Consider the following 22974-nt stretch of genomic DNA (forward strand, 5'->3'; position numbering starts at 1 on the left):
TTGCTTCAGCAAATCAAATTTGACTCAAAAACATTCAGTGAGCTCCCTTAAGCTGTTGTTGGTGGAGATAGAGCCACACATCCAGGGGAAGGAACCTCTGCTCCCTTTCAACAGCTGTTGGACTTCAGGACTGCTCAACTTTCATCTAACTTCTTCCCAAGTCCTGCTATCCTATGGTCTAACTGAAAGAAGTTGCAACATGAAAAAAAATAAAATAATAGTAATCTTAAGTGAACAAACAGCCCATAATTGTTAAATACTAACAAGGAGAATTACACAGGCAGTTTGTGTTTCATTAAAATGAATTGCTAAAGATATAAAGAAAGTTTTTAAAGCAACCTTTTAAGATAAATTCCTCTCTAACGTATTTATTGCAAGGAGCAATAATTTGCAAAATTACAGAAGCATTCTGGACAACTACCTCAGTCCTATAGTGCCTGGGTATGAAGTTATTCTCATTTCCATGTAGTATTTTTCTTTGTTTCTCAGCTATCCATTACAAAATTTGCTACATCTCCACTAAGCATCCAAGTCTGCAGTCTCCAGACTTCTCTCAGTATCTTCCCATCCAGCTGCTCAGAGAAAAGCTGTGCTGCAGTTAACCTTTGTGTTCCTACCCTATTTATCAGTAGCTAGCACCGGAACTTGGATATGAATAAGCTTGTAAATATAAGTCTGTAATAAACACTGCTGTCTGCAAAGATTAATTACAGGGAAGTATCTAAAATTCTAAAGGTTAATATGTTTGATCGCTCAAATTGTTTGGAGGTTAAAATGCATTAGGAATTACTACAGAGACAAATTTTTACTTTACTTTCCATGTATTTATTTGGCTGGTCACAATTTGCTTTTAGTACATGGAGTAAATTTAGTTAAAACAGATATTGATGGGCAGCAATGGAAAGGCTGAATGCTTGTACTGTCCTGGCTGCTACACCAAGCTCAGTGCAGCTGAGTCCCTCAGAGGGACATGGTGACTGGTCCTGCCCTGAGTGCCAGCGAGCACAAGCCTGCTACAGAAAACTTGAGTACAAACTGAGGATGAAGGAGGACTAGAGAAGTGAGAAGGACACAGAAGAATGCCTGCAGCCTAAGGGACCAAGAAGACCAGGAAGACTGGGAAAAAGAGACAAATCTCACTGATTTACAGAGACAGAGATTTGTTTTGGAACTAGAGGGACTGGACACTGCTGGCCCAGTGCAGGAGGCACTGGGAAATAGATCACCTAGACAACAATCTTTCAGGAAAAAGCCCACAACAAAGAGGTGTAGGCAGCAGCTGGGTGATGCTTGCTTCCAAACAACTTACATCTCACACATAAGATGTATTATCTAACAAGTTTATAGTTTACATGATCTAATACGTCTTCTTTTTACGTGCTTTAATAAAACTTAGCTGTGGCAGCTTTTACATGTCTTCAGGCATGATCACTTCCAAGAAAAAGTGGTTTATTCCCATTAAGCATTATAGCCAACTCAGGGCTAATTCATATTCTGAAAAACAATCTAGAGCACTCCCTTTGTTCCAGTACAAAATCTAAACCTGAAAAGATCTGACTTTGTTGTGAAGGATTAAAAAAGTATTCTCTTCCACATCCCTTTTCTCCTTTTGCTTGTTAAACTCACTGTCGTATATTATTGCTGCATTGAAAAAGTGGAACTCTGAGGCTGTGTGGACTCTGCCTGGCTGTGTATGGCCCTTTCCTATGACTGAAAGATCCTTCAGTCAGGAAGACCAGGCACCACTGGCCTACATTACCCATTATGATCAGAGTATTTACTATCACTGTATACCTAAGTAATTTTACTTACCGCTTATTTGGATCTTTTATCAGTAGGCCTGAAAGTAATGATTTTGCATCTGCAGATAAAGTTCGAGGAAATTTTATGTCTTCCATTAGTATCAGTTCAAATAGTTTCTCATGATCTTGGTTGTAGAACGGTAATCTTCCGCACATCATTTCATACATGACAACACCTAATCCCCACCAGTCCACTGCGCGACCATAGTCATTATCTTCCAACACCTACAACAGAAATCAAAGCCAACTGTAATACACGTGTAATACACGCACTACTTCAGGCATGATCATTTCAGTCTATTCAATGCATCTCTATATGAATGTGTTTTCTTCTATACCATGCAACAAGGTTCATTATGTTCCATGAAGTAGTCCAAAACAGCTGAACTGTACTAGTGCATAGAAGTACGGCAACATTTATACAATATTATGTTTAGCACGATACTGTATGTTTATATGATATTATATGATCACAGAAATATAATGCTTATATCATTTGTTAATATGATAATGCCTCCAATGTTGTGTGTCTTATCTTAAAAACAGTTACTCCACAGTCCTCCTCTCAGGAGCTCTAGAGAATCGCAATAAGGAATCTAAACAGTATCTCTTGACCTCAGTAGATCTTTATACTGAATTACAGAAATGGAAGCAACATAACAACAGCATAGACTCAGAATGAGTCTATATAAGGGATAAGGAAACTAAAGGTTACTGTATGTATACATACATAGTTCAGATTTCTGTGCATTACTAGGTGATCACACCCTTTCACTCAAAAGTCGTAAAAATTAGAAGTTCATAAATGGTAACAGAGGGCACTACAATGGCGCGTGCCTAAATTGCCAGTATTTGCTGTAGAAATATATTTTAAAGAGGCAAAAACCTTAAAACAAGAAATTAGATGTAAATAATGAGCAGAAAGAAAGACCAAAGAAATGTACCTAATATAGATGGACTCTATAAAGAATTAAAGAATATTCCGTGGTTTCTGTATCACTAAAAGGCAGCTTCTGAAAAGCAGTATGCACAACTGATTAAAAAACATAAACTAATCGACAGAAAACAAATGCCTTTTGCAACACACCATTGCAGACAACAAAAACCACCAAGAGCTTACCCCGATTCAAACAGTAAGACACACAGAAACTGTCATTAAGATACATGCTAGAGAAAGCCTGGTGATGTGTAGTAACACCTTCAGGCTTCAAGGAATAAGGCAAACTCTAGAAGATCAGAAATAAACTTTTTCCATGAGCATATTATATTGGGACTCTCTAAAAAGCGTAAGAATACTTCCAATAGTTTTCTGTGAAGCAAGGGCAGACACAGACCTCACCTATTGGACACCAAGTGGCCATGACCACATCGTATCATATGAGGACATGCGCACTACACCAGCCAGTCCTAATGTGGGGTGTAGAGCTCATTTATCTGCCTCTCCTTTTTCTTCCACAGTGAATCCAAGTCCTGCTCTGAAGTATCTCCTATGTGCTATTAGTAGAACATACATCTGATTCAGTACGGCAATTTTGACAATCCCACGGTAATTAATGCATTCATATTCCTAGTTTTCACTGTCCTTAAGGATACGTAGTAGAAACATGATGAAAAGAAGTGTATTGCAAATCCCTCTTGTGTATATATGATTAAAAAATCGTAAATATTAACACATTAACACATACTATTTACAACTGTGCCAAAACACACAGACTCGTTACATCATTGGTATTTCTAAATAGAGGGTGAAATTTTGGAAAGTGTAAAACACAACAAATTATCTGAATAAGTACATACGACAAAACCAACTAAAATAACTCCTGCATTTTAAAAATAATTAAACATTCTATGAGTTTCAGAATACTGCAAGCTATTTGCTGAAAAAAATGATATGAAATCTGTGTCACTGGGTCTTTAAATCACCATTTCTTCTGCCACAGAATAAAAGCATTATATATTTTTTCTGATACATGTGTTACCACTGTTATTATTTCTCCTATTTGTACCATTAGCTATTTTTTTCTTTTGAAGTTACTAAAATATGTAAAATTGTGAGGCAGTGGTAGATTCTTTTTACAAGCAAGCTGAGGTGTGTTTTGCACATACGATTTACAAAAGAAGGCAACAGGAATATAAAACATTTCATTCTCTGAGCAAGACAAATCACATGCCCAACAGCTAAAGCAAACTGTATCTGGGGCTTTACCTAATTTATGCAGGACTTTACCTAATAATAATAAAAAGTATGAGCAACCTTTTGCTGCATTCCCACAACAGCAACAAAACAGTGGTACAAAGAAAGAGCCAAATGTGATTTTTAACCTCTTTTTACATAAAATCATAAAAAAGCATAAAAGCTGGATTAACTGCCTCCCGAACCCGCATATCACCAGCCGGGTTCTCATCCCCAGCTGGCAAAACTGGCAACTCTTTATTTTTGTTTAAATACCTGGTTTACAGCCAGCCAGACAAGCAAGAGCATCAAAAGGGTTTCGTTTAGGCAAAAGGAAAACAGCCTGAAAACAGTGTAAATAAAGGAAACTGCATCTCAATTTATTTTAATATAAATGGAATAAAATGGCACTTGATGTTTTCACAGTAAATACACACAACTATTTTCTTTAGGACATTTCTATTCCTCGTGGTGTTAAGAAATCCCAGGATTTCTGGACTGTGAGAAATCAATGGAAGTGTTGGAGTCCAACAGCTCCTATGATGAAATCTATACAATTACAGTAGGCACAAGAACGTGTCTATATGCACACGTCTATAGCATTACAGGGTCCTTTTCAAACAATTCTTGGAGTTTAGGGATTTGGTTTTAATTACACTGAACACAGGACAGGAAAGCTTCAGCCCAGTGCTAAACAAACATGACACAGTTGCATACTCTGTACCTGTGAGTAATTAAAACTTTTGCATATCAGGAGGCAGATGCCTGCTTTTAGAAATGTCTCCTGAGGTTGTGAGGGCTGGCGAGCAGCTATTGCTCTCCTCCAGTATATGTGGGGTACTCTTGTATACAGGGGGTGCCAGTCTAAGCACCTGGCCAACCTCAGCAGAAATTTTGGTCTCAAACTTTGTACACTGCCCTCTAAAACAACCTCCATCATCTCCATCCAATTCCTGTTCCCCTGCAAGGGCACACAAATCCGTCTTTAAGACAATGCACTATCCTAACAACCCACTTCCTTCACAGTTGCAGCAGGGTAGGCAGCAGGACCACCAAAACTATCATAAAAGGCACATGCTCATCCACTCTGATACTTGTTACAAAGCAATATGTTGTTTTCTAGAGGTATCAAACGGAAGAATCACATGGAACTCATAAGCTACAGACAGAGCAGCTATACTGAGTACATACTCCAGTCAGGTGTATTTTCATGAAGTACAGATGAAGTTTACATGCTTTCTTCCCCCAGATTAAAATGGTCAAATCATTCAAGTATACAACTTCTCTTCCTTCATCTGCCTCTTCTACCATTACACATAGGGTATGAAAATTCCAAGCCACCTCATCAAGATCTAGTGGAGGTTTTAGGAGATGAGAGCTCCAGTGTGATGTGATTTCAGTGCCTGGATAACGTTCATAGTCACTCATCCCTATTTTACACCTCACATCCAGCACTGTACAAGTGACTTCCCAGTGTCAAGTAAAGCAGTAGGTCTGCTGAGTGATGTTCAGTTTGGATGATGCCATAGATTATGAGAAATAAAACACAAGAAGCGACCGTCGCTTTTATTACTTTTATTACAGAATCTTACTGTTTGTTTTTAGGGCTCTAGCTCAGTGACGTTCTTCCAGAGGCAGCACCAGCCTAATGCATGCTCTCATTTCTCTTCCCTCACCACAACTTCACTTATCTTGCTAAAATTATGCAACACTACGTCAGAGAGTAGACCAGTACTAAGAAAAAGAGAAAAAAGTGTTTCACCCTGGGTTATTCAACTTGAATCAAGTCTTTGGGCCTAAGTCACTAAATAATTACTTGAACAGCTGTAGTAGCACAAGTGAGAAGGCAGAAGTGGAAACCCCAGGGCAGGTGGTGTGGAACATGGAATTGCCACCGAAAGAAATGCTTGTCACACTCCACCCACAGTCCTCACCACAGCAGTTACAGAGACTCTCCCAGCTATTCCTGCACACAGACAGCTGCAGCAGCCGTTCTCACTTAATGGCAAGATGAAGGGCCTGATTCCCTTCCCAACCTGTATTTCTCTAAAGCACTCTAGCTGTACGAAAGGGCTCCAAAGTGGGCAAAAACTAATTGCTGCACTGAAACCATTGCCATTTTTATGGGCATTGATGCTGCTTTAAAACTTACATCTGTAATAAGAGGACATAGCCTGGATTTATATGGATGCTTTTAAAAAGCTGCACAGGTGCTACTAAAGTTTGTGTTTCTCCAGTTTTAGATAAACATGCAGGAGGTTAAATAACATACACACTTTGTAACAACCAAGAAACATTAGTCAGGCATCTGCTTCCAGACATATGCAGGTACTTTAGTGCTTTTATGGATCTTTTAGATGCACTGGACAATATTATAGTTTCAGCTAAGGGAAAGCTATTTATTTACCTTATAACTTCATTTTGTATTGTGCACAGAAGGCAACAAAGCACAGCTCTTATGCTTGTTTTACATTAAAATCTCAACACTAGCTAAAACAGTACTTGCTTCATTAGTCAGGAGCTATATATAAGAAGTATTACATCTCTATACACACACACAAACACACACACATATATACGCTTCAAAGAAAGCTGGACAGCAGTAGTAGTCCATGCCACAGTTTCTCATGCTTTAGAACACTGCTCCCAGCTCTCTCTAAAACTTACTGGAATAGCAGGGGAAATAAAAAATAAAAAAAATAAAAATTAAAATTAAAAAAAAACTGTAAAAAGTGAAAAGTAAGCATTCACCAGAGATTCTACTCTCTTAAAGGGTGTCTACACCCTTCAGAGTTGCTGGTGAGGATAAGACAGTAAAAAATGGCCAAGGATGTATGAGATAGTGCTACGTAAACAGAGCAAAGACCATCAAACCCTCTAAACAAAACTCAAAATTCTACCTTAAGTAGCTAGAGCCAAAAGTTTTCTGGCCTGCCACAACTGTTTGTAGATACATTTGCAAACTCTTATTTGCAAAGGTTTGGGACAGAGACTTAGAAACCAGGCAGTTAAATGAATCAGAAAAAAGATAAGTCAACATAAACACATGCAATGCGCATGATTTTGTGGAGGAAAAAAAAAAATGGAAGGTTGGCAGCCTATATGAAACCTATGATCATCTAAAGTCAGTCTTTTTTTTTCCCCTTGAATTCAGTGAAACTAGGATTCTCTGATATGTCAATAATCACAAACTGAGCTGAATATAGAAAAACCCTTAACTTTATTTGTACTGCATTTTCTTGAAAGAATACATCTCTGATAAGCAACTTCTGGAATATTTTTTGGTTGCACACCAAAAATTCACACAATCAAGAACTATACTTCCAATAGACCACTAAACATTAATTAGTTGCTTCTGGACTCTAAAAACTGACAAATATAGCAATAGCATTGCAAATGGAAGGCTTCATATAATTTGTTGTTGATCTACAAATGGGTTTCATTTTTAAAAGAACAGCTTCAAAATCTCAGTTTGGTACTTTCTGCTAGATAACTAAGGCAACTTATCGGGAAAAAAAATGCATATTTACCTAGTTATGGTTACTCTTAATACATTATATATAGACTCTCCAATAGGACATTACAAACAAATAGCTTGCTCAATCAATAAATTCGACAGAACAGATGGGAAAAGATTTAAACATCTAAACAAACTGTCTGCACACCTATGTTGTGATAGAAAACTGAGAACTTGGATACACCAATGTACTGTTAATTTAAGGGGAAAAAACTGTTTTCAATTAACCTTACAGTTCAGGTGGAGTGTATGTTCCATAAGCGTTCCTGGTAACCCTTCACACATTTTTATTGCTGCAGGTGTTGGTCTGCTAACAAATATTCATCCACATATTATTCAACAAAAGTTATAAAGTGTATTTGCTAGAACTTTCTAGCAATTGCAGTAGCTACTGCAACAAAGAGAAAGTTTATGACCTAACACTAATGAACTGAGGTTATACACTTTTTTCTTTTTTTAAATAGAAAGAGGTGTTTATCCTAAATGTATTGAAATTCTCCCTAGAAAAGGGTATGTTTGCCGAACATTATCCAAATTTAGTTACTGTCACTGCATCTTCTTATGAACAGGGAAAGCATTGCTTAAATGGATACTTATTGCTTGTGTTACAGAGCTGAAAAGACAAATTGTCAAGGTTATAGATATCCTTGGAAATGGATATCTGAGAATTAAATAAAGGAAAAAAGTTTTCCAATACTGCTCTAAGTTTTGCAGATCGTTTTTCTCTATTCTTTATCTGGCTTGCACTTCTGTTTTACTTCTGGTCATTATACAGACAATCTCTCTAATACATTCTTGTTCTACAGATTTCCTACATCCTACCTAGCCTCTCCTAGTGTAACCTTAAAATAAATAGCAAACTAATTTTTTTCATTCACAGGCACATGTCGGGCTGTGTCAGAAATTTTACATCTTGGTATAAATATATACCAAGCAATTAAGCAATGCCTCCTAGAGCAAAAAGCATGCAATACTAATAGTGTTCAACCTTCTAGAAGGGACTGAACCTGCAACAGAATTTAAATAGAGTTAAAAAAAAAAAAAAAGAAAGGAATTAAGCTATTGCACATCAAAAAAGTATTCTAACAAAGAACTGTTAAGACACTAGTTTAAACCCAGCAATCAAAAATAATATATCAAAACGCACTATAAAGACCCCCCCAAAAGTAAAACCTATTCAATACACACAACCAAACTAAACCAAACCAAACCAAACCAACCAACCAAAAACCAGAGATAGTAAAATAACTGTTTAGTCTGGAGAAAAGGAGCCTATGGGGAAACTTCATTGCTCTCTACAACTGCCTTTCCAGTAGCTACTTTTGCTACCTGAGGTTGCAGGAAGGAGGATGGTGGTGTCTTTCTTCAGGTGACAAGTGATAGGACACAAGGAAATGGTCTCAAGTTGCTTCAGGGGAGGTTTAGGTTGGACATTAGGAAAAATTTCTTCAGGGAGACAGTGGTCAGGCATCAGAACAGGCTGCCCAAGAAAGCCGTGGAGTCCCCATCCCTGGAGGTATTCAGGAGATGTGTGGAGGTGGCACTAAGGTACGTGTTTTGGTGATGGGACTCAGTAGGTCAGGCTCATAGTTGGACTCAATCATCATAAAGGTCTTTCCCAACCTAGATGATTCTCTGTTCATATGATTCTGTGGCAGTTCTCTCTCATGACTCTGCTAGATTGGTTCCATTCTATGAAAAACTGCAGACCTGTTAATATCTCTATTAAACGTCACTGTACTGGCAGCAGAGTCCATAACATGCATAAGATGCAACACATGTAAGAAATAACAAATAATAATAATATTGTGATAATTCTTTCTGGTTGATTGTCATTCTTGCTGAAATAATTTTGAATTTTTACCCATATTAAACAGAATTTATTCAGCTTTTGTTTGTTTCATTGCTCTCAAATTTTTGCTGAGATGGGAATAATGTGTGCATTGATTAAATGATAATTAATGAAAAAAGCTTCAAGTATATTATTGAGACAGTCTTTATAAGAATTGTCATACTTGTATTACACAAAAATGTGTTTTTCATAAGAAAATCGCACTGTGCTTTTAAGTCCTGGTTTGAATACAACAGTTTATATATAGGCAACATGGAGCTAATCTGTTTTCTAGTCTTTTGTTTGTTTTATTATTTTTGCTTATTTGTTACATCTTTCCCCTTGAGAGGTCTGATATTGCTTGTGGACAATTAGTTTTTGTGTCTGGTGAGATTAACTAGATTGCATGAAAATTCAAAATCATGTTACATCATTGGTTATCCAGTTTCAGGTGAAAGTCTAACTCCTGTACCAATTTATCTCTTGTTGCAGCAGCTCTGTCTATGTGTAACAGAGCAATGCTTTCATACACTCATCTTTTGATCTTGATGCTGGTGATTACAAATAAATAAATGTTCTGCTCTGGATACCATGTCTTGTCCACATTCCATCATGTTCACCTCGGGGCCCTGCTGGCAATGCCAAGCTGACAAAAATGCTCAAATTCAAGTTCCTAGCATTTCTGATGACTTAGGCATGTAAAAAGAGACAATGCAGTACACTAAAATATAGTATGTGATAACAAAACAGAAAAAAGGCCACATTTGAGATTTTCATGAGGTACTAGCATTTCAAGTTAAAACAACTTTTTGCATTTCCATTTCATTTCAACATAAAAATCAATTTGGTATTTGGAATTCCAGTGTAAAGAGAAAATTCCACATTGTAAAATTCCCATAAATCAGAAGGGAAACTATTTTCAGGCATTCGTGCTCTTTCTCCTCCCACCCCCGACTGGTCTTCACCCAGAAGTGAAATGTAGCCAAATATAAAACAGACAGCTGTTCAAGAGCACACGCCAACACTAAACCACATTTCCACAGGTAAAATAAATTCTATTGTTTCTCTACTAAGAATCAGATTATGTATGGTAAACAGAGAGTAAATAAACTTGAACTATCCTTTTGAAGCCAAAAGAAAATTAGTGAAGCAGAATATAACGTAACTCAAGTGTTTTGGTACTGAAGAAATTAAACATACTTTCAGGAAAATGAGTACCACTTTTTAGAATTAGAGGGGGGTTGGTTTTAAGCAAAAGGTAATGACCAAAAGCAAAATGTTCTCTGTCACTACGAAGCAGTAATGCCTCATGCTATAGGTTAAGTATGACTTGATTATCAAAATAAAAAATAATGATGGCATCAGTGTCGATAGAAGACTTAGCAAGTATTTATCAGATTAACAGATCAAATACTTTTTAATTTATGGAGAAAAATACATTTCATCCACTGAAATTTTTTTAAAGGTATCTTTTTTTCATTTATTTACACAACAGATACTTATGTTAAAACTCTATTAAACTAATGCAAGGGAATAAGCAAATGTTCAATCCTCATGCTAATGGTAGGTCTACTGGATGTAGCAATCCACTGACAAAACAGCAATATTATTTGTTGTTGATTATATCTTCTCTTCTTTCTCAGCCTTATATTTGCCTATATGACAAATATGTAATACTGCCTGTTACAGATTAGCTCTAGTTATACAGCTGCCCCCAGGAAAAAGTATGACATGCTTATATACACGCAACACTACAAATAGGTGACATCAAAGTACAACTCTTCTGACAGCACTCTTTGAGCATGGAAAACAATTGATTTGAATGCATCATTTTCAAAGGAAGAAAAAAACACGACTTCCACCTTTTCAAGTCTCTGGCTGACAAAAATTAATATTCTGTCCTCAGACAAAACACCACCATATGACATATTTTCCTAAATATACATTGAACACTTGTAGGTTCCATTTCTTTCTATCAGTAAAGTTTGAGGGTGTTGCGGGCTTGCTGGTTGATTTTCTCTTTTTTTTCCTCTTTTTTTTTTTTTCTTTTTGGTGGTTTGGGGGGAGAATGGAAGGGGGGCACTCAATTTTGTTCATTCTAACTTGGCGATCAAAGAATTTTTATTTTTACACTATTACAGAAGTGCATTTTTCTAGGTTTCCAAAACCACCTTATTCAACCTTCCCCATCTGTCACCATCTGCTTCTTTTTAGCATGTACTTTTTGTGTGATCACATAAGCATGTGAAAAATAACTAACATTCAGATGATTGTCTGCTGGTACATTTGAGGACTGGGCATAATAAAAGTGAACTGCCAAAACGTACTTAACACTTCTAATTTTGTTGGGTCTTGCATGTAAGCTACATTTGATTTTCAAACTGTTTTACAGTTGGAAAGTTGATCAGGTACTCTAACTCAACAGTAAAACTGAGACTACATAATTAGCTCAGCACTAAAAAGATTATATTCAAAGACAGGAACAAAACCCAGAAATACATCCACACGAGTTCACACATCCATCTCGACTGAGTCTGTCTGCACAATGTTGCCTGAGGCATCGGATAAGATGCTACAAGAAGCTTACTTCTGGACAGTCGCAACCTGTCTTCTTTCTACGCTGCCAGGGGACAAGGAATAAAGGACTCCCATAATTACAAGGGTGTATGAAATCTCATGGAAACACTGGAGGAGCAAAGAAGCTAAGACAAGAGTAGGAATGCACAGAAATGGAATGCATTCTTAACAACACAGCAGGCACTGCTTCTAGGTGCAAAGTAATTGGAAATTGCCACCAAAGCACAAAATGCCCTTCTTAATCAAATTTTACTAGAAAAAGGGAAAAAAAAAAAAAGTATAAAGCTAAAGAAACATATTTATCTCCTACCTTCCAAAAAAAATAACCTCACTTTAAGAAAATTTTATGTATGAAATTCTTTCCAGCCTGCTAGAGCACCACTACAGGCTTCAGGTTTCAGCATAACCACTATGCACAATATTAAAAATATATTAGTACTGATACAGTCAATTTGGTGGATTGTCTCCTTATCCTTTCCTGAAAAAAGAATTAAGTGAAGAAAATAAAAAGAATCTCACTAGCAACTGAAACTATCCCCTCCCCCAGATAAACCCCAAAAGCCACCAACAAGTAGGCTTTATTAATGCTCACCAGAGGTAAATCAAATGGGTGAAAACTCACTCTCTACAGCATGATGGAAGATGGAGCACAAAATAGTCTCTTTTCCATTGTTTCTCCTAACAGTACTGTTCCAGCTCTTGAAATTCACACTGTTCTTAAAGCCTTGTGAATGCAGGTGCCATCTAGCAACATCTTAAGAGATGCCATACCTTAACTTATGCCATTTTCCACAAATTCCTTTTTTCCCTTTTTACCTTTATTATCCATGGGTTCTAGAGATGGAAAATAATGGCACATACCTATTATTTATATAAAAGTTGCAGAAAATTTTAAAAAACAAACTACGTGAATGCCTCCATTATCTTTACACTCAAATGAAATTTAAAGGAAAAGGAGATAAAAAGGAAAGTGCTTAAGCCATGGCAAAAATCATCCTGTTCTTCAGTTCCTCTATGTTCCTGGACAAACAGCTCCCCAGCTAGCTCCTTTCCATTTTAATTTGCTCATCAATTTCTACTGCCTTTCCTGTCTCTCTGCAAAACATTCTATTAATTTCTGTTAAAATTAACAAAGTAATATTATTGCTTTTAGTTTAGCTCAAGCTTTCCTTCTTGCCCACAACCCTATTTTCCTCCGTAAGAAAAACCTTCTCATCTCCAAGCTTTGTCCTCTGGCCAAGCAACCTACCAGTGAGATCATTAGATTCCTTTCCTGAATCCCCCTTCTCTCCTGTTAACCTTCCTCATTATTCTCTTCTTTAGTTTACTGAAATTCACCTCTCCCCCCATTTAAAAAGTAAAAAGAAAACTTAAAAAAAAAAAAAAAGTTTTGGCTATATTTGTCATGCAACTTAATTTTCTCTGTTGTGTAACATACCCATCTCTTTACATTCTCACCCTAACCTAACTCTCTCAATTGGTAGCAGAGTACCCAGCCCTTTCTGTTGTCCATGATGTTGGTACCTTCATCAAATTCTGTGCAAACAAGCACCCTCATGCTTTTCTCCACACCTGAAGGAGCTCTTCAGTAATATTCACATCACTACTTTTATCTGAGTTAAAATCCATCTTTATCACACGGTTTTGCAGAAGCTTAAAACACCAATTTTCATGCTAGACTGTTTCACTGCATTCTAGGGGTTCCCTCTCTGCCTACATCCGTTAATTTCAGCTTGCATCAGACAAGCTATGTGCTAGATCATCTTATTCTCAGTACAAAAATTTACCAGACTGCCTTTGGTAAGCAGCCTGATCCAATATAAGCAAGTGCTAAAAGAATGAAATAAATGTATAGCTGCAGCGGTGACAAAATGCTTTTTCTGCTTCTGCCACCATATAATCTGCATGCACCACAACATTCCGTAAAAATTCAACTGCAATTACCGTAAAACATGGCAAAAGTTTTTTCTTGCTATGACAAAATCTGCAAGACAAATTACTCTGATTCAGATTGTGCCTGCAACACAGGGCACCATGCTTCCCATTGCCTAAAGTCAGCCACTGACCTTCAATGGCCAAGTTCTACATTCTGGTTCACTCACACAACAAAGCCATATCCTTCCCAAAAAGTAAAAGCTGTAAATAAGAAATTAAGTGAAATGTGAGGAAAGACAGTGGTTGCTTCTTGATAGAAGAGTTTTACCTTTCATTTTTATGAGGTAACATTCAGGGAAATAACTGATTACATATGAGCTTTCTTACTCCTTTTCCTAAGAGAAATATGATTTAAAAAGTAAATAAAATAATAAAAAAAGAAGCTAAACAAGTTTCAGATAACGTATCTTAACATTTCTTTCATCTCATACATATTCATAATGTAACCATCCAATGTTTTTATTATAAAGCAAGTTATAAAGCATACAGACCTTTTTATGCCTATGGACAAAAGTATGAATCTACTCTTGTCTTATTTATTGTTGTATACCTTTAAGTGATCATAAACTGCATAAACTAAATTAAAATGGTCTTGCTGTTTGTTTGTTTGATTGATTGTTTTTTAAATAAAAACTACTGTTCTTGCAGGAATGTATTCATCTATCTACTTTGTGCTTCTACACTGATTAAACTTAACGAGGTTCTACCATTTTCCTGTTATGGAGAAACACACCAATATCATTAAGCATCAATATCTACGATGAGTCATTTGAATAAGCATGGAAGTCTTGTTCATAGCCAAAACATCCCATTTCCTGTTAGTGAAAAGATACAAAATTAATTTCTGATATTTCATCTCACATTTCCCATGACACCAAAAATTAGCACCACAGTGACTGCCCTTCTCTTGGTAAGGGTTTGCTGTTACACTTGCTGTTAACGGCTTGAGCTGAAACCTGAAACTCAGAAAGTGTAATCTCATATAAGAAATTACCTTTATACATGATCAGAGCTACAAGAACTTTTATTTCTCTGCCCAAGTAGCTTAATTTCATGAATATTCTGTTAAAGAAAGTAGACTCTAGAGGTCTGTATCTTTATTAACAAGTCTTTGATCCTTGATGATCAACTGTAAACCATCAAAATCAGAACTGCTTTTAAATGTCTCACAGGTATGTTTACAAGTACAAGTACTTTCTCAGTTTTAATCTTGCTTTATTAAGCAAATGATACTGTTTGGAAAACACAGACGGTCCTGTCCTGCCTTTGCCACTGCAAAACTGCAAAAGATTTTCAACTGATAATGAAATTCAATTGTAATGAAGAATTACATTATTAATCAGATAACCAAATTGTTCTCAAAAGCCTATACCATTTCACAAATAAAAAGTTACTCGTTCTTCAGTAACTGTGACCAAAACATATATCTGTACTGTAAATATATTAAGCCCTGTTATTTGACAGTAGTAACCATTTTCTTCCTAGAGGATGCATTCATAACCTACCCCTTTTTATGCTTCGTACATGATTATCTAAGACAAAGCACAGTCAATGTTATTTTAGTTTTCTTTGAACTGTAGAATACCAGGGTTGAGTAACAGCGAAGGACAAAGAGAGGAGAGTGGGAAGGAAATGTATACATAGGCCACCTAGCTTGAAACCCTGCACACCCCTGTAACAGCACAGTGCTTGATGAAGGTATGCATAAACTTCTAGGTGGTTGTCATGAACAATCATTGACTGTCCAGAAAAGTAATTCTAGCTCCAGTGATGAAAACTGGTTCCAGCCTGGCAATCTCATTACAAGTTTTTTTCCCGTGACCCACTATCCATTTATCCTCGCATGGACATTCTTCTGGCTCTGCCAGACATCAGTAGTCAGTCTTGGGGTCCTGTATAAAAGGTCTTATCAATGTAAAATGAAAGAGTATATTCCTCACTGGATGGGACAGTCCCAGAGGCATAAGGTTTCCAAGCAAAACACAGCAACAGGTACACTTACTTTCTGATTAAGAGCAATTCTGAAATCACCAAGGAAAATAATTCTGTATGGATCCACTGGGACACATGCACTTGCAAGAAGGTCATGTAAGAAGAGAGCCCCCTTACACAGGATTTGCTACTTCATTTTTTCCCATTGAAGTGACTGCAGTCTGTCTTTCACAAAAAGACAGCAAGCAGGACTCTGCCTCAAACAATGGTCCACAAAGCATTCAGAAAACCAAGTGAATCCATAACACTGAATGCATATAAACAAAAATATTAAATCAGTTCTCAGACTAGATGTAGTTTCTTGACAGTGCAACAGTTTCTGGGTCAATCAACTGCTTCCTGGCTGATACACAGGAACCTTGGGCTATCTCTGAATGTTATAGAGGATGGAAAGGTATTATTAAAAGTACAGATGCTGAATGTAAGTCTCAACATAACTGGAGAATGTCTTGCTAGTGAAGAAAGGGTACTGCCTTTACACACACCATGACCAGTAAAATATAAGTATATGCTGCCATTTGTCTTGGGATAAACAAGCAGGAATTCACCACAGTAAAAGGATTAAAGTCCAGCTGTAACATTAAGTTCGTATGAACTGCAATTTGTCAAAAAAAAACAGTAAGTGTTTGTCACCTGGTAATGATTTCTGTAGCTTGACCTACAAGAAGTGATTTTTGCATGTTCTTTCCCTGACACATGCCCATGAAAAGATGGAGCACCCCGTCTCGTCATGGTCCAGTTATCAGTCAGATCTCCCAGGTATGAAAATAGACACAATTGTCTCACATGAACAACTGGTAAATGCTATTGCAGCAGCAGAGAGTTCAAAGGGAAAGGTTTATTTTTTCTAATGGTGTTCCTCTACTGCTAACTTCACCCTTCCAAATAAGAACGTGCTGATAAAGGTGTTGAATCTTCTCATGCTACATCAATAACTGAAATCTTGTCTAGTCTGATAGAAGAGAGCTAACATTTCCAAAAGTGAGAGATGGAAAAGTAGATGGAAGCAACTGAACAGGATATTTGCATCTTTGAGAAAGTTTTCAGGACTGCTGACAAGAAGACAATGAGGGGATAAGAGCTGGCAATGACAACTGTGGTCTGTGCCAGAGATGATAGTATCATCCCTTGTGCTCTTCTAGAACAGATTCTGGGTACGGAACACAAGAAGAGTGGCCACTGTACCACGCAAAACAGGTGGAAGTGAAACTTCTTTTAAGCAGACAATATTCAAAGCAGGCTACGAATAGCTCTGGAATCTATAAATTCAGATAAATGCCAAGTGCCCCTGCACTAAACGCAAAGGTGTCATCAGACACAGTCAAAGAGAACAACAATCTGCATCCAAGTCTTCCTTGGAATCTGTGAGATGGAATTCTGCAAAAGAGACCAACATGGGTGAGTTTGCCTTCACAACTAGAGCAGGCAATGACTCACCAGACAGCTGAAATGAACAAACACATTTAACCAAAATTATTTAAGTTCTTCAAACTTGTAGTGTGAGAGTATGACTACTCATATTTCTCTTCACTGCTGAAACAGTTAAGGAAGATGGAGACAGAAAGCTAGGGGCTCCTAAGAATGCCAATACTTTCTTTATAGTTAGAGAAAAAGAAGGTATCAAAAGATCTTGCTATGATGAAAGGTGGCTTCATTAATTCTACATACCATGTTAAACTCAAAACCAACTATTAGCAGTTTCAGTTTCTTTCCTGAGCAAAAACTGAAGGAGACTTTAAATTTGCTTTAAGACATTTCAGAACACTCTCAGACCCTCAAACCTGTCCATTCTTAGATCTTCGTATCCAGCCAATGGTATCCTGAAGATGTTTACCTGTTTCCTACACATCCCTTAATTGTAAGGTTCAGAATGAGAATTCAAAGGCAATCTAAACCAGCTTGCTCAAATAGGCTCCAGGGTTTCTTGCTGCTGCTCAGGATTCAATATTCCCAAAAGCAGGAGCGTGAAGAGCCATGCTAAATCAGTGACACTTAATCCCCTCTCTTTAAACTAAGGCATATTCTTCTTCAAAGAAGACTTTGGATAGAAACTTTGGTAGCACTGTGTTGCTGCAAGAGGTGGGGAATCCCTTGATGAATGCTTCTGAAAAAGAACTTACAGGCTGAAGAACTCTGTAAAGTCCTTTAAGTTACATAGAAAGTTGTGTATCAGGTGTGTACTGTGTCCATTCCTGATCCTTCAATACAGATGAGAATGGAACTAATGGCTTATTCAGGATCCACAGAATCCTTGGCATTAAGAAACAAGGCTGCCTCTCATGTTAATACCATGGTGTAATTTCGCAACCTCAGGGGAGAGGCAGAATGACCTCTCCTAGCACCACAGTCAGTACATGTTAACTCAAACCAGAGAGGACAAAAACCCAATGCTCAGTGTGCTTCCCTGGCTTTTTTTTCAACAGGCATCATCAGTAGCAGAGCTGTCAGCACTAATATTGGAGCATATTACTTGACTGACGAGCTTTCACAGCAGATTCTGGAGTGGCCAAACCAGAGTTATGAAGGGAACCAAAACAACATCCTTGTGTCTATCTTTTTGGCAATCCTGAAGAAGTGTGATGTTTTGCACTCCAAGCACTAGCTAATAGTAAAGACAGAGCTGTACCATCTGGGATGGCACTTCAGCATACATACTAGGAGATCGCTAGTTTTTGGTGCCTACCTCAACCTGTTCAGGGATTGATACACTCAACTTTTTAGCAGAAATATCTCAAATGTCAACTCTCTCTCCCTGAGTCAGGGGAGTTCAGATAAAACACAGCAAACTCAATACTTTCCTCTCCCCCCCCTCTGGTCCACTAGGACTATATAAACTCTAGTTATACAGCTCAGTCAAGTAAAATCATATGTTCCAAGTGACAGACAGATGGAAGATTATTTTTGAAGAAATCATCAGAAGATAAAAATTTTAACAGAGAAAGGCAAACATGAGAAGGAAAATGCGTGTTAAAGGCATTTTTAAACACTAAGGAGCACAGCATCAGTATACATAAAATCACTGAAATCACTAAAAGCAAGCATATAAAATTCTGAATAACAACTGTATAGTATTATTCTGGCAGACAGTCAGCTCTTCACTACAATGAACAGTTTTCATCATACAAACACTGTAGTCTAAAATTAAATGAAAAATAAACATTGCATAGCACATTATAAGAGTATATTCTAAATCATACCTCAGGTGCCAGGTATTCTGGAGTACCACAGAATGTTTTCATAGTTGCTGCGTCTGTGATTCCTTCTTTGCAAAGTCCAAAATCTGTAATCTTTATATGTCCATCTTTATCCAACATTAGATTTTCTAACTGTGTGTCGGGGAAAAAAAGTTCCCTTAGTATTTCTTAAGAGGACAGGCTGATGCATTACATCATTTTTTTATTTTTTTTTTTAAAAAAAAGCTATGAACTTATGGTTCAATTTGTCTATAATTTACCAAAAAAAAAAAAAATTCAACATCTATTACATACTAGCATTTAATAGTGTTTACTCTTATACAATTTAAATACCTATTTAATACTACTTAATACAGTTTAGAATAGTAAATCATTTGTAATTCAAAGCATGGCCTTTCATTCTAAAGTTATATTCATTCACAAGTTTGGTGCATCTTCCATAAAAAGTAAGAAAAATAATTTTCTAAATATTCTCAAGATAAAATCAAGGAATTCAAGGTCACAATCATGACTATCAATTGGTAAGACTTCATAGGTTTCCTTTGCTGACACATGATCTTCATTTATCATAATGTATTTTACTTACTGTGTTGTCATCAAACAGTTACTATATATCCATGTCCCATTCTTTGAAAATAAATTCTTAAAATATCTTTATTTTCCACAGTCTTTTTAATAACAGACAAAACTGGGGGTAGAGAGGCTATGGTAAAAATAAAATCTTGAGGCAAATTAATTCTTGTATACTTGCAAAGAATTTTTTCAAATTACTCTTTCCTTATTTGGAATTTAAACAAAAATCATGACATATCATATCATTCCTTGGCCAGATAACTGCATATTTTTCCAAGAGATCACAGCACTCCATGTTATTGCGACAGATTCTACTTCCAACATGCAATCCGGTATCTTGTTTTCTGTCTACTGCCCTGAGGAAAACTTGCCTACCACAGCCTCATTGTCTTCAGTTCCTGTACAAGGGAGTTCATGAATGAACTCCACTGGTGCACACGTAAAATGTGACAATGTATAATGGCACAATCTCCCACAGAAAAAAAAAATATTAGGCTTTTCACAAAAATAAAATGGTCTCATCATGGAATTTAGAGGTTCCTCCCATATAAGTTAGAAAATGTTTCTATTGAAAGTGGGGTTATTTTCCATAAAACATGCCCATAGTGTGTCTGCAGCACCATATAAAAGGCACTTCAGGCAACAGAGCCAGTAAGATAACTGCGTACACAAACAAATCTAAGACAAACTACATTCCAGTATTATCTTTTCCAATATACAAAAGACATTAATTTTAAAATTAATGCTGAAATTCTTCTCCTATTGAACTATTCTGAGAATGTTCTCAAAACATAGTTCTTTGATGAGATAAACAGAATGTAGTCACATTTTCCCAATTCCCCATTTCCCTCATTTGGAGACACTGGGAAACATATTTGAGATTTGTGTTGAAGCCTGAGTAAAGTTGTAATTAACAGGAAAAAAAAAAAAAGTTTGGAAGTTTAAATCTCCTTCAACTGGTATCATTAAGGAATGCTGCTTTTGTTGGTATGTTTGTGTTCAGGAAAAACTCAAGCAATATATCCACCTATAGACTACTGTATCTATCAAACTGATTCCTTCAGCATACATGTACTTAGAACTTCAAACTGAACACAGATTTTTTTTCCCCATTAACTCTGAATAGTGCAACTTTATAATTACTTCGTGTTTGTCCCAATAGTCTCTGCAGAAACAAAAATTTTGATTACTTTTTTTTTTTTTTTTTTCTTTTTTTTTTTTTTTTTTTACCTTGAGATCACGGTACACAATCTTCCCAGAATGCAGATAGTCCAAAGCAGAGACAATTTCTGCACCATAGAAGCGTGTGCGGTCCTCTGAGAACACCCGCTCTCTCGACAAATGGAAAAACAGCTGCAGGGTAAACAGCAGGGACAGGATTGTAATAATTACTGATTTAGTGGGGGAAATTAACACAAACATAAAACACCTCTCATCACCATATTGTGATGATAGATAGTATACTCTCAGTGGACACTCAGCACTCTTAGACAGCAGCTGGCTTATCTTTTCCAGGTTTCCAAAGGGAGAAAGCGAGCTGTTAAATCAGCGTTTTAATCAATATACCAATCTTGTTTAAGGCATTCTGTTTGCTACTCATTTAACCTTCAGTTACCGGAGGAAAAAAAAGTATGCAGCAGCAGCATTCTGTGCTTCTCCCTCCACCACTTCCTCAAAATTTTATTTTAAGCCATTGAGAAATATCATTAAAATACCTATATGATGGTTCCACCTTAAGTTTTTCAGCAATTTAGTAACTTTTCTTTGCACTGTAAGGACGTCTAGTTCTTCAGCAGACTTTGACTGAACAGGTGAACTGGTATTTTACAAAAACAGCAAATTCATAATGCTAATGATATTACAGTCATTAGAAAAAGCAAACAGACATCTGCTTAGGGCTTATAAAAAGGAACCTATGCATTTATTGTATTTCTTTACTACAGCGTATACATTTCCTTGTTTTTTGGTTTTTCTTTTTTCTCTCTTTTTCAATACGTCATAATTAACAAACTTCACAAACAATTCTTTAACATAAGTCTTTCAGTGAAAAATATTAGTCATTATGTATTCTCAATAATATCATCTGCAATGGATAAGCCCAAGATGATGCTAAAGTTCTGTGGGGTTATCATTGTCTTCTCAGATAAAACATCACTCTCTAAACATGAAACACACACACATGTACAAGAAAGCAGGATTTGTCCATTTAATTCAAAGTCACTCTAAAGTTGATAGTTGTATTTACTGTGTTAAGAATGCTTAGGAAAGTCTTTAAACAGATTAGTAAGTATATTTTCATAATCTACTTAAGACCAAGCAGGCCTCCATGTCAGGATGGTTTTGATTTTACCACAAAAACTAATGAGCAACAAAAGAGAAATACAGAAAACATGATTTCGTACATTATAGACAAGGATGTCCATAACTGTGTATTTTTAAATTTTTCTGCTAAAAAAAAAAAAAAAAAAAAAAAAAAAGTCAGTCCTACAAACTTTTAAAAGTCACCTTTCCTGACAGCTGTACTTCAAAAAATGTATATTGTTTCTGAAGCTAAACAAACTTACCACTAAATTGAGCCTTTTGGCAGTATATCCTTCTATAACCTAAGACTTCATGGAAGCACACAGAAACTATAGTTTAATATACTTTTGATTTAAAGAGAGTATTTAATTTTTGTTCATTGTATCTGCATTACCCTTTCAATCTCTTGTTGAATTCTCAAATTACCCTGTACAAAAACGGAATACCTGCATGACAAGGGGGATCATTATTTTGTGTGCATTTCAATTGCTTCTACTACTCATACCCTCTTTAAATACCAACCCCTGATGCTGATATCAGACAAGCCTATAGTACCCTGATTTCTGTACTATCCCACAGCTTATTTGCCAGAATAAACAGAAGATACACAGAGCCTAAGCAAGCAACTCTGTTTTCATTAAGTGCTTCAGATATTATAAAATTGAGTAAAGAATAAATATATTTTTTCCATGCATTTTTGCAGGATATTTATTTATGTAGGAAATAAGTACCATTAAATAACTAGATCTTCATCCCAAAAAGGCAAAATACAACATTTATAAAGTGTCCCAGTATGAATCTATGAGTAGATAAACTGTGTAGACAAAATTTTTCTTTAGCGTTTCTTTTTTTTTCCAACAAAATGCTATCAATATTCATTCAAAGTAAAATGACCAGTTAGAAACAACTAGCAATTGTTCTATATTTGCAAAGGAGATTGTGAGTTCCCAAGTCAGTTTATATTAATGTTACATACAACCAGAATTTATAAGCTCATACTAATGCACATTAGTATGTCCAGTCTGTAACAAATGCTCCAAATTTCCTTTCACCAGTAACTCACAAAGTGGACACATGCA

General features: G+C 36.4%; 1 protein-coding gene across 3 annotated transcripts in view; it reads right to left on the reverse strand.

Annotated features, from left to right (window-relative positions):
* The window catches only part of AKT3 (AKT serine/threonine kinase 3), a 152896-nt gene that overhangs the window by 16412 nt on the left and 113510 nt on the right, over nt 1-22974 (reverse strand). For all 3 annotated transcript variants that reach the window (XM_027453844.3, XM_027453846.3, XM_021271259.4), the window contains exons 9-11: nt 20825-20947; nt 19025-19153; nt 1813-2027 (exon numbers count right to left, since the gene is read on the reverse strand). In XM_027453844.3, the coding sequence (XP_027309645.1) occupies nt 1813-2027; nt 19025-19153; nt 20825-20947 (467 nt within the window). The remainder of the gene's footprint in view (nt 1-1812; nt 2028-19024; nt 19154-20824; nt 20948-22974) is intronic.

The sequence above is a fragment of the Anas platyrhynchos genome, chromosome 3, assembly GCF_047663525.1.
Source record: "Anas platyrhynchos isolate ZD024472 breed Pekin duck chromosome 3, IASCAAS_PekinDuck_T2T, whole genome shotgun sequence".
Classification (NCBI taxonomy): domain Eukaryota; kingdom Metazoa; phylum Chordata; class Aves; order Anseriformes; family Anatidae; genus Anas; species Anas platyrhynchos.